The sequence below is a fragment of the Aythya ferina genome, assembly GCF_964211825.1.
Source record: "Aythya ferina genome assembly, chromosome: 31".
Taxonomy (NCBI): Eukaryota; Metazoa; Chordata; class Aves; order Anseriformes; family Anatidae; genus Aythya; species Aythya ferina.
Genome location: NC_140328.1, coordinates 1,634,428 through 1,651,664, shown reverse-complemented (window position 1 = coordinate 1,651,664; position 17,237 = coordinate 1,634,428). Strand labels below are relative to the sequence as shown.

Genomic DNA, 17,237 nt, shown 5'->3' with positions numbered 1-17,237 from the left:
CACTGTGGTGAGGGGTGGGGAAGCCCTACCTGCTGTGTGTGGCTGGACACTAATGCAGGTTCTCTCCTCAGATGCCAACGTGGATGAGATGGGCAGAGTGAAGGTGAGTTCAGCCCAAGCACAGCCTTCCACGCTGAGCGTGCACGTGATGGTTGCGAGAGGGCAGGCTGTTGGAGAGCAAATGCAAGCCAAAAGTGCATCTGATGGCAGGAGCCTGGAAGCTTTGCGTGGCTGTGCTCTGTCTGAATCCCCCTCCTTCCATGCTCCCAGCATTTCCCCATGGTGGGCACTGCCAGAGCAAGGCCACTCCTTGTTCTCCCTTGTGTTTTGCAGCTCTCTCAATCCAACTGCTCTCAACACCCTTTGCATGCCAAAAGCTGAGCAAGTGAGAGGCGATGCAGCTGGTTCTCTGAGAGAGGCAGAGAGCACTGGGGAAAGCCCGGCCGACCTGCCAGCTGTGAATAAAGCCATCCCAAACAGGAAGGAGCTGGTGTAGTTTTTCTTGGAAAGGTCTGTGTGCAAGGCTCTTCACATCTCTTCAGATTGACACTGCCACTCCTTTGTGTCTTGGTGTCTGTCTGTCTGTTCCTTCCCATTCCTGATGCGGTTGCATGGGTCAGAGGTGCCATCAGGAACACAAAGTCAGAGACATTTATTTGTCATCTGAGCAAAATAATATCTTCTGTGTACACAACTATTGGCACACACATGTGAGCACATCTGTGGTGGTTTTACTGGAGTGTACAGTTGATCTCCAGCACAACCGGTCTCTCACTTCTACTTCTCTAAGAGGAATGGGGAGAGAATACAATGAAAAGGGCTCAAGGTTTGAGATTAGGTTGAGGATATGGCACAGTAATTATCATTCCATGCAAAACAGAGTCAGCATATGTAGATGGTAAGATTTATTACCTATTACTTTAAAGCTAGAGAAGTGAGAAACAAAGGAAAGAAACCAAAAGCAACTTCCCCCCCATCAACCCTCTTCCACCTCCTCTCCCCGAGCGGCGCAACAGAACGGGGGAATGGGCTTTATTGTCAGCCTATAGTGCTTCTTCTCTGCCACTCCTCTGTCACTCTTGTCCCCTGTGCTGTGGGTCCCTCCCACGGGATGCAGTCCTTGGTGAACTGATCCGGCATGGGCTGCCCACAGGCTACAGCTCTTCCAGAACTGCTCCAGATATGGTTCCGTACCACGGGGTCCATCCCTCAGGAGGAAACTGCTCCAACCTGGCTCCCCTACGGGCAGCAGCTCCTGCCAGGTCACCTGCTCCTGTGTGGTCTCCTCTCCATGGGCTACAGATCCGTCCCGGAATCTGCTCCGGCAGGGGTCTTCCACAGGCGGCAGCCTCTGTCAGTGCAGGGCCACCTGTTCCACCGTGGTGTCCTCCACGGGCTGCAGCATGGAACCCTGCTCCACCGTGGTACTCCATGGGCTGCAGGGGGACATCCTGCTTCACCATGGTCCTCACCACAGGCCGTAGGGGACTTCTGCTCTGGCGCCTGGTGCACCTCTCCCCGTCCCTCCTCACTGACCTTGGTGCCTGCAAGGCTGTTCCTCACTCCTCTCACTCTCCCAGCTGCTGTATGGCGCAGCGTTTTTTTTCCCTGTCTTATACATGCTCTCATGGAGAAACAAAATAACATCACATATTGGCTTAGGTCTAGTCAACAGTGGGGTCCTTACCAAACATAGGGCAGCTTCTAGATCCTTCTCACAGAAGCCACCTTTATGGCCCCTTGCTACCAAAACGTTGCCACTTAAACCCACTACAACATCCCTGCAGTGATATCTGTCCCTGCAAGTCCAAATGTGCATCTGTGTGGATGGGTAGAAGAGCACCCCTGTGTCTTTATCGTGTAGTATACAAGTATGCACGTCATCCACTGAGCACAGGGAGATGTTTTAACTTGGTGAAGAAACATCGATACACTCACAATATCATTTCATGTACCTGATATATATTAGAGATCTTAATGTGTTGCAAAGAGAGAAATGAGTCCTACATCCTCTTGGCTAGACACACACAGCTTTTCCCTGTGACAGCAAACCGCAAAGAGGCCCAAAGCGTATCCCCATGCACCACATTATGGCTGCACAAGCCCTCTGCAAGAGAGCAAACGCAGCCGTGGGCAAGGCTCCTGTGCCCTTGCCCTGTGGCAGCACTATCAGGTCTGGGTGCGGGTCACTGTGGCATACATCGTGGTGTCGCTCATCTGCTGCACAGGAGGAGGCTTTAGGGGGAAAAGAAATCCTGTTACTTCAGCTGCTGACTGTGAGCACTGCACAATGAGTGGGCACCAGGCTGAAGAAGTGCAGAAAGGAGCTGTGCACGGCTGTGCCATGACTCACACTGTCCTGTTGAATGTGGGCGATGGTAGAGTCTGTTGGGGCAAAAAAATACACACCATGAGCCCTTGCTGCCTGTTGGAGGAGGACTGAGACCCACCCTGGCTTTAGGCATCAGATGCCTGGGCTCAGTACAAAATGGCCAGCCTCATTTCCCCTCCCATCACCCTGCTCTGGGACATGCCTTAAGCAGCAGTGGAGCAGAGAAGCTGAGGTTTTGGTGTATTTCTACCATTCTGTGGCATCTCCTCTCATTGCACAGCCAGCACACCTTGCAAACTGTTCTATGTAGGCTTCGGAAAAGAAGGTAATGCTGCAACTCATGCTAAGTGTATGTAGAGTGGGGATATATCTATAGCCTGTCACCCAACCACAACATCCTCCCTTTGCTGCTGCTTGTGGTTTCAGAGCGAGCTATAAGATATTTTGACCACCAGTGCAAGGAGCCATGTCTTTCATTGCTGTGCAATGCTTTGGCCTGCTCTTGAAGCAGAAATGCCTCTGAAGAGAAACTGAAGAAAGGACAAAAGCAGTGGCTGGAGTGGGGGAATTGAAGCCTGGGGCTGCAACAGGTGTTGAAGGACCCCCCAAGGAAAGGGGCTTTGTCCCTGGGAGCACTGGGATGCTGCCATGTCCCTTGTGTAGCCAGCAGCCTCGCACACTCTGCATGCAAGGAAGAAGCAGGACGTGAGGTGCTGGAGAGAAACTTGCTCTAGATGAACGGGCAGGGATTTTGTATTTCCCAGTGGGAAATGAAGTGGTGGGATTGCATGTACTGGTGCACGGGGTTCTCAAGGGGAGAGGGGCGTGTGGCTTACTCCAAGGGAGGAAGTAGTACTCACACTGGATGTCATCACTGTTGATGTCTTCCATCTGTGAGCTGTCAATGTGCTGCTGCCTAGAGAGGAATGTGAATGGTTCAGGAGTGTGCATGTGCTGAGGAGGGGACATGAGCCTTATGCTCTTTGGTGTTGCTTTCGTACATCTGGCATGTTCCCCATCTGCTTGGGAAAGGTTTATCTCACAGGGTCCAGAGTGTTCTGGGACAGCAATTAGCAGGGCTCATTTGGAGACTTTCAAGCTATATCCACAGGGGGATGGGGTTGTAGCAGGGCTTGCACTAGTGGGGCAGCACCCTCGTAGAGATGAAGACTGGCAGGCCTCCTACCCCAATGGGGTGAAATCAGTGTGCTCAGCTCCTTCCCTGAAGTTCATGGACACTAATGCACATGGCATGGGGAATAAGCAGGAAGAGTTAGAAATCAGTGTTTGGTCAGGAGACTATGATGTGTTGGCAATTACAGAGACATGGTGGGATAGCAGGTTACCCAGGTAGGCATCCAGATGGGTCTTGAATATCTCCAGAGATGGAGAGTCCACAACCTCCCTGGGAAGCCTGTTCCATTGCTCTGTCACCCTCAGTGTGAAGGAGTTCTTCATAGTGGGCCAAATTCCTCTGTCTCCCACACTGAAGGTATTTGGATACATTGATAAGATCTCCTCTCAGTCTTCTTTGCTCCAGGATGAGCAGACCCATGTCTCTCAGCCTTTCTTCACAGGGAAGATGCTCTAGGGCCTGTATCATCTTTGTGGCCCTCCGCTGGACTCTTTCCACGAGATCCCTGTCTTTTTTTGTACCAGGGAGCCCAGAAATGGACACAGCACTCCAGGTGAGGCCTGAGCAGGGCAGAGTAGAGGGGAAGGATCACCTCCCTTGACCTGCTGGCCACACTCCTTTTAATCCACGCCAGGATCCCGTTGGCCCTCTTGGCCACCAGGGCACACTGCTGGCTCATGGCCAACCTGTCGTCCACCAGGACCCCCAGCTCCTTCTCCTCAGAGCTCCTCTCCAGCAGGTCATCTCCCAGCCTGTACTGATACATGTGGTTGTTCCTTCCCAGGTGCTGGACTCTACACTTGCTCTTATTAAATCTCATTTGGTTTCTTCCTGCCCATCTCTCTAGCCTGTCCAGGTCTTGCTGAATGGCAGCACAGCCTTCTGGCATGTTGGCCACTCCTCCCACCTTTGTGACATAGGCATACTTGCTGAGGGCAGACACTATTCCCCCATCAAGGTCGTCGATGAAAATGTTGAACAAGACCGGACCCAGCACCAACCCCTGGGGAACACCGCCAGTCACAGGTCTCCAGCTGGACTCTGCACCACCAATCACCACCCTCTGAGCTCGACCAGTCAGCCAGTTCTCAACCCACCTTACTGTCCACTCCTCTATCTCACACTTTCTCAGCTTTACTAGCAGGATGTCATGGGAGCCAGTATCGAAAGCCTTGCTAAAGTTAAGGTAGGTGACATCCATTGCTCTCCCCTCATCTACCCATCAGTTGATGCCATCATAGGAGGCAACAAGATTGGTCGAGCACGACTTCCCCTTGGTGAATCCATGCTGACTACTCCTCATAACCTTCTTCTCTTCCAATTGCATGGAGATGGCATCCAGAACAAGCTGTTCCAACACCTTTCTAGGGACAGAGGTGATACTGACTGGCCTGTAGTTTCCTGGATCCTCCTTCTTGTCTTTCTTGAAGACCGGAGTGACATTGGCTATTCTCCAGTCTTCAGGCACCTCTCCTGTTCTCCAGGACCTTTCAAAGATGATAGAGAGTGGTTCAGCAATCACCTCTGCCAATTCCCCTAGGACACGTGGATGCATCCCATCGGGACCCATGGATTTGTGTGCTTTGAGCCCACTCAGACACTTCCAATCCACTCTCTCATCTACCAGGGGGGAGCCCTCCATTTCCCAGACCTTTTCTCCTCCCTTCAGGGTTGTGGAGTCCTGGGGGGGAGTCCTTGAAACAAAGACTGAAGTAAAGAAAGCATTCAGTATCTCTGCCTTTTTGGCATCTCCCATTGCCAGGACACCCCTTTCAATCATCAAGGGACCCACATTATCCCTAGTCTTCCTTTTACTGTTTACATACTTAAAAAAACCCTTCTTATTATGTCTTACCTCTTTTGCAAGCCGCATCTCTAGGTGGGCTTTAGCCTTCCTTGTCACATCCCTGCAGGCCCTGACAACACTTGTATACTCCTCCCAAGAGGATGGGCTCTTTTTCCATATTTCATAGACCTTCCTTTTCCTTTTGATCTTATCAATGAGCTCCTTGCTCATCCATGCAGGTTTCCTTCCCCTTTAGCCTTACTTCTTCCACCAAGTTCCATCTTAAACTCCACCATCTCATGGTCGCTGCATCCTAAGCTGCCCCCAACCTTCACATCCCTAATGAACCCATCCCTGTTGGTAAGGACAAGGTCCAGCAACACACCCTGTCTCATTGGCTCCTCCACTACCTGGGTCAGAAAATTATCTTCAACGCATTGTAGGAACTGTTTGGAGTGCGTGTTTCTGGCTGAGTTGCTTACCCAACAGATGTCTGGATAATTGAAGTCCCCCATGAGAACCAGTGCGCAGGATTGTGAGGCTACTTCCAGCTGCTTGTAGAAGGCCTCATAGACTTCCTCCTCATGATCTGGTGACGTGTAGTACACCCCTACAACAGTGTCCCCCATACCAGCCCACCCCTTAATTCTCACCTACAAGCTCTGCACTTTTCCTTCACCCTCCTCCAGGTGGAGCAGGGTACACTCTAATTGCTCCCTCACATAAAGAGCAACCCTACCCCCTCGCTTCCCCAGCCTGTCCTTCCTAAAAGAGACATAGCCCTCTATGACAGCATTCCAGCTATGTGAGCTGTCCTACCATGTGATAGTGAGGCAGCTCAGATGACACAGCACAGGTGATGCAGAGATACAGGTAGTCCTTGAGAGATGCTCTCTCACTAGAGGCTCCATTGGAGGAGAAGGAACACTCCTGTGGGGGAACCACACCAGAGCCATGACCTGCCTGCTGCAGTACAATGTTCCAGCCTCAGCGGTGTCCCTGTCCCACTGCCCCCACTGCCCTGGGGCTGATTCTCACCTGGCACAGATGGGGTTCAAGAAGCACTGATAGCAGAGCACCTGAACTGATTGGGGACTGACCATGAGGACACTGAGCATGTCCCCTTCGTCCTCTGGGGTTAGAAGTATATGGAGGATGCTCCTCTGCTCTGGTTTCACATCTCACCTGTGACTGCCAAGTCCTGGGGGACACTGTGGGCAGAGTTCTTCACTTGGTTGCTCTGATCCTTGAGCTGGTTCATCCAGCACAGATGATAACTTCACATACAAATGGTGGACATGCCAACTAGGAGAAGACTGCTGTCAGAGCTTGTTGTCATTAACAAGGAGGGGTTGGTTGACACAGAGAATCACAGAATCACAGAATTGTAGGGGTTGAAAGGGATCTCAAGAGATCCTCGGGTCCAACCCCCCTGTCAAAGCAGTTTCCTTAGTGCAGGTTGCCCAGGTACGTGTCCAGACAGGACTTTAGTATCTCCAGAGATGGAGAGTCCACAACCTCCCTGGGCAGCCTGTTCCAGTGCTCTGTCACCCTCACTGTGAAGAACTTCTTTCGCAGGTTGATGTGGAACTTCCAGTGCTCCATTTTTTTTGACCATTGCCCCTTCTCCTATGCCCACAAACAACTGAAAAGAGGTTGGCCAAATCCCACTGTCTCCCACACTTAAGGTATTTGTATACATTAATAAGGTTTCCTCTCAGCCTCCTCTTCGCAAGGTTGAAATTTGAGTGCAGCCTTGGTTGTGGCGACCATGAGATGGTGCAATTCAGGATCTCGTGGGGCAGGAAGAGAATACAGAGCAGAATCGCAACCCTGGATTTCAGCAGGGAAAAATTTGGCCTTTTCAGACAATTGCTAGGGGAAATTTCTATGGGACAAGGTACCTGAAAGAAAGGGTCCCAAGACAGTTGGTTAGTGTTCAAGGACTGCTTCTTCCCAGCTCAAGATCCAAGCATCCCAACAGGTTTAAAGTCAGGAAAGAGAGCCTGGAGACTTGTTAAAGAGGGAACTGCTGGGCAAACTCCAGTGGAAGAGGAGAGTCTACAGACCATGGAAGGAGGGTGCGGCCACTCGGGAGGAATATAAGGCTGTTGTCAGAGGCTGTAGGAAGGGAACTAGAAAAGCTAAGGTCTCCCTAGAATTAAACTTTGCAAGAGGGGTCAGGGAGAAATGAAACGGCTTGTACAAATATATTGCAGATAAAATAACACTAGAGGCAATGGGGGGCTGCTGATGAACGAGATGGGTTCATCAGTTAACAACTTTGCCCGGTAACAGAAAACACTGCTGCTATCACCAACAATGGGGCTTGTCCACCCCCAGGGCAATACTCCCACAAAGGAATGCACTCCAGGATGCTGAGGGAACTTGCAGAAGTCATTGCCAGGCCACTCTCCTGTTTGCATTTGCTAGGATGAAGTAATGGCCACTCTGAGCAGGACTGGAAGGGCCCTGCCACCAGCCAGGTGGAGAAAATGGTCAATGGCATTGACTGGACAGTGTATATGCAAAGGCCTTGCACATGAGAACCATGAGAGTATGAGGCTCTGGTAGACAGTGGCACACAGAGGTCCCTACTGCCATCAGGTTATTGGGGGCAGAACCCCCCTGTATTTCTGGAGGGACAGAGGGATGCAAACCATTGTCTGAACTGCAGGCTGAAATGAGCTCAACTGGGAATGAGTGAGCAAAGCCATCTGGTTGGTGGCCCTGGAAAGAGACTGCTGAGTGGAAGGAGGAGGGCTTCTCTGCAGTGCTCTGGTAGCACAGAATCACAAAATGTTAGGAATTGAATGGTACCTGGAAAGATCATCTAGTGCAAATACATCAGCATCCCCAAAAGTACTTTTTAAATGAATGGAACAAACAGGAGTCATTTGTAAATTTACTGCCCAAAAAGGAGAGAGGCAAAATGTTATTACTCACCACTACCTGGCTCATGACCATCCAGTGGCACAGCAATGGTATCCCCTGCAAAATGGCTCCCCGTTATTATTGTACAACACAAAGTGCTCTTTTTTTCCACAGCAAAATTGTGTTTCCACGTGTACTCAGAAAGGGTAGGAAAGGCAGAGATTTTGGGAAAGGAAACAGTGTCTCCTTGCCAGACACCCCCAAGACATGGTGTTGAAGTGACTTCTTTTCTTACATGGGACACAGGCTGCAGCACCAGGTCTCCCGATGGAGCCGCTGGCAGGCAGAGGGGCTCAGACTGCACAGCCTTCCACAAGCAACAAGAGTACAGGGACTGAGCATTGACAGAGGATGCAGCAGTGCTGTGCCCACATGGGTGTGGAAAAGAAGGAAAAGGATTTTGGACAGGCTGCAGATGTTTGCTAGCCTGATGGAGAGCTACAAAACAATGAGCCAAATGTGTCAATAGGAAAAGGGGCAGGACGCCACTGTTGGAAGGATACTGCCATGAGATACACGTAAAAACAGCATGATCTGCAGTGTGTGAGCGGACAGAAATAACAGCGGGGGCTCAACAAAAGCAGCGGATGTAGCAGGGGCTGAGGCAGGGCCCTGCTGATGACAGAGATGCTTAGTGTGGGCCAGGCTCATGCGGCCACAGAAAGCCCACAGGACAGCTCCCAGCTGCACTGCAAGCCTCTGTCCCACCATCCCCAGCTCACAGCAAAGCAGACACCTGAAGCAGACGCTGCTCCCCAAAAGCAGCACCCCAAAAGATGCTGGGGCAGGTGCCATGGGCAAGACTGTCTCCTTCTGGCCCTGCCGTCCTGCTGCTGGTGCTCTGTGAGTTGGGGCATTGCTGGGCATGGGGGCTGAGGGCTGGAAGGCTGTTGCTGGGGGCAGGACAGGCCAGTGGTGGGCACAGGAGAGGATGGAGACAGTGTGTGTGGGGCAGGCGTGCAGCACTGTGGGGCAGAGTTGCTTTGGGGAAGGCAGGAGGTCGCTGTCCCTCTAAGCAAAGCCCTCTTTGCCCCTTGGTGCAGGTGCTGGAGTGACCACCCAGGACATCTGCAGCTCTTCAGGATTGCAGGAGCATGGAGGTGAGTCCCAAAAATGAACATGTCCTGCAGAAAGAGATGGGATAGTTGAAAGGAATTATTCCCTCACAATTCATTGTGTAAATTCCAGGAGAGCAGACTCTCCCAGCCTTGGCATGCAGTTGGTTTTGCTACCCGGCAGTCACTAATGCTTGCCTGGGGAATCCCTCTGCCTTCTCTCCAGGTAACTATCAGGCTCCAGTCCTGTACCTCAACACTTCCAGTGCCCAGGAGGGGGAAATAGTTTTCTTTCAATGTACCATTGATGCTCATTTTCCTGCTACGCGAGTTGTCTTCTGCAAGAATGGGCTGGAGGAGCACAGCCTGAAAGCCCAGCATGGCAGGGTCATCTACCCTCTAGTAGTGAACATCACCTCCAGAAGTGCTGGGACGTACACATGTGGGTACCAGCAGAGGAATGACAGCAACTGGGTGAGGAGCTCTGCTCTCAGTGCTCCCTGGACGCTGTCTGTGCCAGGTGAGACATAGCCCCAGGGTGGTGGGGACAGAAGGGACTGGGACACCACTGAGGCTGGAGCTGTGTGCTGCAGTAGGCAGGGCATGTCTCTGGGGTGGTTCCCGTACAGGACTGTTCCCTCTCCTCCAAGGGAGACCCTTGAGAGAAAGCTGCTCTCAAGGGTCCACCTCTGCTGCAGACTTGGGGACGTGCTGGGTGGAGGCACAGAGTGCAAGGACCCTAGGTTGAGACATGGTTGCTCTAAGGACTGCCCTTTACAGTGATGAGCCTGTGGCCAGGGAAATCATATTATTCTCATGAGATGGGCTACAGCATATATTTGAGTAAAAGTAAGTTCTGGTAAACAGAGGGGAGACCACAGTGGTGCTGGTTTGAGACACCAGGGTGGGCAGGTGCCAGCTCAGCAAGGACAAACAGTGGGGACATGGGCATGTGTGAGGTGGTGTGCAAGGTCTTGTCCTTACTAAGAAAAATGTGCTTTCCACCAAGGTACAAGTGCTGCTGAGACCACCCAGGACATCCACAGCTCCCCAGGTGAGGACGAGCATGTAGGTGTGCCGGCTGCACAGGCACGTCCTGCTCCCTGCCTCTCCCCATCACACCGTGATGCCCTCACACCCTCTGTCCCCCAGCTCCAAATTCCTGGTTCCCGCACAACCTCCCCATAGGAACGGCGTTTTCAGTGGCGGCCGTCGGCCTCATCCTCCTGGCTGCAGGCAGCTGGTTTGCCATCAGGAAAGGTGAGGGAGTGGGGGAGGCGGGGGGAAAGGCTGAGGCTGTGGGGGTCCTGCTGCGGGGCTGGTGCAGTGGGAAAGGCGGAGGGGGGGACCTGGGGCTGCACAGCTGGGATAAACAGTGCCTGGGGGTGATGGCTGTGGGCAGCCCAGCTGGGGAGGCTGCTGAGGGAGCTGGGGAGCTTCAGCCTTCATCCCCCAGCCACGAGGTGGGAGCCAGGGCTGGGCAGCACCTTGGCCTGCGCACCTCAGCCCCTGTTCTTCTTGCAGGTGCCTGCAGAGGGAGATGCCCAAGGTGAGCACCAAGGGCTTCTGGCTGTGGGGTTTGCAGGAGGGATTCAGAAGCACAGTGGGACCCTGGGGTGTTTCTTGGCCAGGGGCATTCCCTGTGCAGAAGGCAGGATGAATGGGGCTTGTCTTGGGCTGTCCTCTAGTTCAATGCCAAATGGAGGAAAGCAACACCAAAGGGCATAAGCCTCCAGACCCCTCCTCAGCACATGCACATCCCAGAACCATTCCATTTCTCTCCAGGCAGCAGCACGTTGACAGCCCACAGGTGGAAGACACCAACTATGGTGACATTCAGTGTGAGTACTACCTCCTCCAACATGGGAAGCCACATGCTCCTCTCCCCATGAGAATCCTGTGTGAGCCCCCATGCAATCCCACCACTTCATTTCCCACTGGGACATACAAAATCCCTGCCTGTTCATTAAGGCCAGGTTTCTCTCCAGCACCTCACATCCTGCTTCTCCTTGCATGCAGAGCGTGGCTGCTGGCTGCACAAGGGACACTGTAGTATCCCAGTGCTCACAGGGACAAAGCCCATTTGCTTGGGGGGTCCTTCCACAGCTGCTGCAGCCCCAGACTGCAATTCCCCCTCTTCAGCCTCTTCTTTTGTCATTTCTTCAGTTTTTCTACAAAGCAATTTCTGTTTTCATGCAGTTGAAAGGACAGAGCAGCAATGAAAGATGTGGCTGTTTCCTTGCCCTGGTGGGGAAAACATTTTAGAGCTTGCTCTGAAACCACAGGCAGCAGCAAAGAGAGGATGTTGTGGTTGGGTCACAGGCTATAGATATATCCCCTCCTGACGTGCACCATGCTCGAGTTGCTGCATGACCTTGTTTTCCCACGCCTGTACAGAGCAGCCTGCAAGGTGTGCTGGCTGTGCAAAGAAAGGAGATGCCACAGAAAGCTGGAAATACACCAAAACCTCAGCATCTCTGCTTCACTGCTACTTAATGCATTTCCCAAAGCAGGGAGGTGGGAGGGGAAATGGGCGTGGGCATTGAGTGCTGAAAACAGGCAGCTGATGCACAAAGCCGGGGTGGGTCTCGGTACCCCTCCAAGAGGTGGGAAAGGCTCATGGTGTGTATTTTTTGCTCCCACAGACTCCACCGTCGCCCATGTTCGACGGGACAGGGTGAGTCATGGCACAGCTGTGCACAGCTCCTTTCTGCACTCCTGCAGCCTGGTGCACGCTCATTGTGCAGGGCTCACAGTCAGCAGCTGAAGTAACAGGGTTTCTTGTCCCCCTAAAGCCTCCTCCTGTGCAGCAGATGGGAAACACCACAACATATGCCACAGTGACCCGCACCCAGACCCGATAGCGCTGCCACAGGGGAAGTGCACAGGAGCCTTGTCCACGGCTGCCTTTGCTCTCCTCTAAAGGGCTTGAGTGGCCATAACATGGGGTGGGGGTTGCCTTTTGGGCTTCTTTGGGGTTTTTTGTCACAGGGAAGAGTTGTGTGTGTCTAGCCAAGACGATGTAGGACTCACACCTGCATCAATAATACATTAATACTTCTAAAATATAAGAGATATACTAAATCATACTGTGATTGTATTGATTTTTTCTCAAAATAAGAATATATCTCGCTTTGCTCAGTGGAAAGTATGTACACGTAAGTTGCATTATAAAGTCGTGACAGTGCTATTCCACCCATGGAGACGCACATTTGGACCTACAGGGACAGATAGCACTGCAGGAATGTGCTCACATGTGTGTGCCAACCGGTGTGTGCACTGCAGATGCGGTTTTGCTCAGATGAGAAACAAACATCTCTGACTTTGTGTTCCTGATGGCACCTCTGTCTCATGCAGCCACATCAGGAATGGGACGGAGGAGACAGACAGACACCGAGGCAAAAAGGGGTGCCAGTGTTGATCTGAAGGCATGTGAAGTGCTTGCAGACAGACCTTGCCGAGAACTACACCAGCTCCTTCCTGTTTGGGATGGCTTTATTCACAGCTCACAGATCAGCACGGCTTTCCCCAGTGCTCTCTGCCTCTCTCAGAGAACCAGCTGCATCACCTCTCACTTGCTCAGCTTTTGGCATGCAAAGGGTGTTGAGAGCAGTTGGATTGAGAGAGCTGCAAAACACAAGGGAGAACAAGGAGTGGCCTTGCTCTGGCAGTGCCCACCATGGGGAAATGCTGGGAGCATGGAAGGAGGGGGATTCAGCCAGAGCACAGCCACGCAAAGCTCCCAGGCTCCTGCCATCAGAAGCACTTTTGGCTTGCATTTGCTCTCCAACAGCCTGCCCTCTCGCAACCATCACGTGCACGCTCAGCGTGGAAGGCTGTGCTTGGGCTGAACTCACCTTCACTCTGCCCATCTCATCCATGTTGGCATCTGGAGGGAGAACCTGCATTAGTGTCCAGCCACATGCAGTAGGCAAGGCTTCCCCACTCCTCACCACAGTTGCTCCCACGACCACGGCTTGCCATTGCAAAGGCATCAGCATTTCACACAGTGCCTACAGAAGGGTGAAAAGGGACTGGCACTTACAGAAATGGCTGGGATCAGAAGACGAATCCAGAGCACTTCCAGCACCATGAAGAGGCGTAGAGAGTGCAAAACGAAAAGGTGCTAAAGGTCTTTAGCAACACTTCCACAAACCCCCTGGTTCTGAGGTGCGTGTGTGCTGAGAAAAAGAACACCCCAGGGCCCCGCCATGCGCCCAACTCCCTCCTGCAAACCCCACAGCCAGCAGCCCTTGGTGCTCACCTTGGGCATCTCCCTCTGCAGGCACCTGCAAGAAGAACAGGGGCTGAGGTGCGCAGGCCAAAGTGCTGCCCAGTCTTGGCTCCCATCTCGGGGCTGGGGGATGAAGGCTGAAGCTCCCCAGCTCCCTCAGCAGCCTCCCCATCTGGGCTGCCCACAGCCATCACCCCCAGGCACCGTCTGCCCCAGCTGCGAACCCCCAAGTTCCCCCCACCACCTTTCCCTCTGCACCAGCCCCGCAGCAGGGCCCCCATGTCCTCAGCCTTTCCCCACTCTTCCTCCACTCCCTCACCTTTCTTGATGGCAAACCAGCTGCCTGCAGCCAGGAGGACGAGGTCGACAGCTGCCACTGAAAGTTCCGTGACACTGGGGAGGGTGTGTGGGATCCGGGCATGGGGAGCTGGGGGAGCTGCTCCTGCCCACAGCAGCAGACCTCCAGCCCTCAGGCCCCACACCCAGCAATGCCCCAACTCACAGAGCATCAGCAGCAGGACGGCAGGGCCAGAAGGAGACAGTCTTGCCCACGGCACCTGCCCCAGCATCTTTTGGGGTGCTGCTTTTGGGGAGCAGCGTCTGCTTCAGGTGTCTGCTTTGCTGTGAGCTGGGGACGGTGGGACAGAGGCTTGCAGTGCTGCTGGGACCTTTCCTGTGGGCTTTCTTTGGCTGCCAGAGCCTTGCCCAAAGACAGGCTCTAATTGGCGGGATCCTACCTCAGACCCTTCTGTATCTGTTTAATTTTCAGAGCCTTCACTCTTATTTTTATCATCTCAGACACCACAGCACGTGCTGATTTTGGTTCCTTGTTAGGGACGGAATCCTCCTTGTAAAGCCCATCTACTTTTTATCCCAACACTGCTCACTGTTTTACACTCTTCTGAACACATCCTCTCTGAGACCACTGTTTTAACAAGTATCTCAAGGGCAGCATCCTTCCTGCAAAGCCTTTCTGACTGTTGTCCACTCAGCTTTGCCCTCTTCTGACCACATCACTCTGCTTGTCTTCAACATCTGGGCAAAAGATGATGGCATCATGGGAATCCTGCACCAAAGCCAAAGTGATTTCAGAGCTCTGGGGCAGTTGCCAAGGCTGTGGGCAGATTTCTCCTTCATCCTGTTGGTGAATCAGCTTATGAAGAACTCTCAGGGAGTCTTAGCTGGGGCTGTACTGCTGCCAGCACAGCAATGTGGGAGCCATCTGCACCCACACTTTGACCCTCATGTGACCACACAACAACCAGGAAAGGCAGAGGCTTCGTCCTGAAGGCACCTGAGCTCCCCCATGCTGCTCTCTCAATTCCCTTCCTCAAAGGAATAGGCGAGAAACTCTGATGGAAGGACGACTTGTGCACTGAGATAAGGGCAGGGAGATCACTCACCAGTGACCAGCACAGGTAAAAGAGACTCCGCATAAGGCAGATTAATGCATTTCATTGCCTACTATTAAGGGGCACTGCCGGGACTTTCATTCCACAGGAGGTAGGGTCTTTCTTTGGGTAGCACCAGGCCACTTGCAAGATGCTTTGCTGTTAAGCGGCCAGGTGGCTTCTCAGAAATGTCCAGCCAAGTGCTCCCATGCCTCTGCACCCAATGTCCTCACTCCAGCCTTTAACACTCCATGGTATGGCTCAATCTTTCCAGAGGTTGTTGAGTGACCTGGGATGTGCTAGACTCAAAGAATGCTTTGTGTCTGGGCTGATGGCCCACCAATTTCCTTTGGGTATGACTCCCTGGCTCGCTTTTGGCACTTGGAGCATCATGGGCTTCTGATCCTTAATAGCCTGGCTCCAGAAGGCCAGAGGACAACCTCAGCTTTCTCCTGGTCTTTCCGGCCGAAGGCTCCTGGCCAGGCCATTTTCCCCACCTGCAGTGTGAAGCACCACTGTCACAGCTGGGCCTGTACACATAGGCCCAAGGGCTCCCACTGCAGCCTTTTGAACACCCACTTTCACCTCTTCCCACTTCCAAGTGCTCTTCTTTCAGGTTACTTCTTAGGGAGGGCTCAGAAGCTCCCTTCAGGATGTAATATGCCTTCTCCAGAAACCCACAAGGCCTAGGAAACCTTGTGTTTCTTTCCTTTTAGCTGATGGGGACGCATTTGTTACCTCACTGACTTCACCCAGTGGGGTATAGCAACATCCACCTTGCCATTTTACACCCAAGTTTCAGGTCCTTGTGCAGGTCCCTTGACTTCACTCTGGTCAATGGCAAAACCAGCCTTCAGAAGAATTTGGATAATTTTCATCCCTTTCTCAAAGACTTCATCTGCTTTGCTGCCCCATATGAGGCTGCCATCAATGCACTGCAGGTGCTCAGGAGCCTGCCCTTGTCTCACAGCCATCTGCATTACTGCATGGCAAATGGCAAGGCTGTGTTTGCACCCCTGGCACCTTCCATTGCAGGTGTACTGGACACCCGTCCAAGGGAAAGCAAACTGTGGTCTGCATTCTGCAGCTGCGTTGGGTTTACAGGGCAAGGGTTTAGTAGCTGGCGTCTGCAGAGGTGACATCGTTGAGAAGTCCAGAAGCTGCCCCTTATTTGAAAAGGGCCAGTGTCAGACTGCTCCAAGGGACCTGCTGGAGGCCAAAGCCAAGCCCATAATCCATTTTGTTTGCCTGTCTCTGTGAGAGCATATTTAAGACGAGAAGAAAACCTGCTGTACAACAACAGGTGGCAGAGGGAGGAGTGAGAACCAGCCCTGAAGGCACTAAGGTCAGTGCAGCAGGAGGGCAGGAGGTGCTCCAGGCACGCAGCACATGTTCCCCTGCAGCCTGTGGAGAGACCCCTGATGGAGCAGACTGTCCCCCTGCACCCATGGGACCCACATGGAGCAGATCTCCATGCTGCAGTCCATAGAGGAGCCCCCGGTGGAGCAGGTGGCTGTGTCCTGGAGGAGGCTGTGGCCCATGGAGAGACTCCACAGGAGCAGGCCCCGGGCTGGAGCTGCAGTCCATGGAGAGGATCCCACGCAGGAGCAGGGGTTTGGGAGGAGATGCTGCCCATGGGGGACCCGTGATGGAGCAGATCTTGAAGAGCTGCTGACTGTGGGAAGCCCATGCAAGATCAGCTTGGAAGTATAGCATCCTGGGGGAGGAAATTCCCTTGGAGCAGGGGCAGAGAGTGAGTGTGGAGGAGCGGCGGAGACGAAGCTTTACAGACTGACCGCAGCCCCCATTCCTTCTTCCTTCCCCTACATCTCTTGGAGGTAGGAGGTGGAAGAAGATGGATGTCATGAAGGTATATTTGTTTGCTTTTATTTTTTTTTTCTCTTTGTTTCTTACTGCTCTAGCTTGCTAATAATAACAGGTAATGAATTTCATTAATCTCCCTATTGTGAGCCGGTTTTGCCTGTGACAATAAACCTTGTGTGATCTCCCTGTTCTTATCTCAACTGTTGAGCCCATTTCATTGTATTTTCACCCCCTTTCTCTTTCAGGATGGGGAGTGAGACCAGTAATAGTAGAGCCTGTCCAGGTGAGTGAAACCACTATTGTGGTTCAGAGGAGAGAAGACACAAGTACCAAATGCCTTTCTTGGCTAGGACTGTACTAGCAAGACCTCGCTTCAGGAACTTCATCTCCCAGAAGGCAGGAACAAGGACTGCAGCAAGGAAGGTGTCCCCTTGGTGAAGGAGGATCAGGCGGGGCAATGGTTCAGGCAACTGAGCAGATAGAAGGCCACGGTCCTTGCTAGGAGTCACCCCTGAGTGCTGAAGGAGCTGGCAGATGTCATTGTGA

General features: G+C 52.7%; 3 protein-coding genes across 6 annotated transcripts in view; 2 read left to right on the top strand and 1 right to left on the bottom strand.

The window, feature by feature from the left end:
- Window positions 1–17,237, top strand: part of LOC311425490 (uncharacterized protein) — a 49,070-nt gene that overhangs the window by 2,122 nt on the left and 29,711 nt on the right. Inside the window, exons 6-7 of one of the 2 annotated variants that reach the window (XM_084501428.1) lie at window positions 72–103; window positions 334–483. The gene's annotated coding sequence lies outside the window, so the exon portion shown is untranslated. Of the gene's footprint in view, window positions 1–71; window positions 104–333; window positions 484–17,237 lie in introns of those variants that run through there. The other variant, XM_084501429.1, reaches the window with a different exon arrangement.
- The window catches only part of LOC311425497 (uncharacterized protein), a 127,947-nt gene that overhangs the window by 100,088 nt on the left and 10,622 nt on the right, over window positions 1–17,237 (bottom strand). The window lies entirely within an intron of this gene.
- On the top strand, window positions 8,818–12,329 carry LOC311425485 (uncharacterized protein). 3 transcript variants are annotated; one of them, XM_084501418.1, is made up of 9 exons: window positions 8,818–9,030; window positions 9,231–9,287; window positions 9,469–9,762; window positions 10,252–10,296; window positions 10,395–10,502; window positions 10,767–10,791; window positions 11,028–11,083; window positions 11,888–11,919; window positions 12,038–12,329. In XM_084501418.1, exons 1-9 carry the CDS (start codon window positions 8,964–8,966, stop codon window positions 12,104–12,106), a joined length of 753 nt encoding a protein of 250 aa, XP_084357544.1. In that variant the 5' UTR covers window positions 8,818–8,963; the 3' UTR covers window positions 12,107–12,329. The 3 variants fall into 3 exon arrangements, 2 of the variants coding, with proteins under 2 accessions (XP_084357544.1, XP_084357543.1); XR_014686347.1 differs by lacking the exon at window positions 10,767–10,791 and having other exon boundaries at window positions 10,395–10,519; XM_084501417.1 differs by lacking the exon at window positions 11,028–11,083.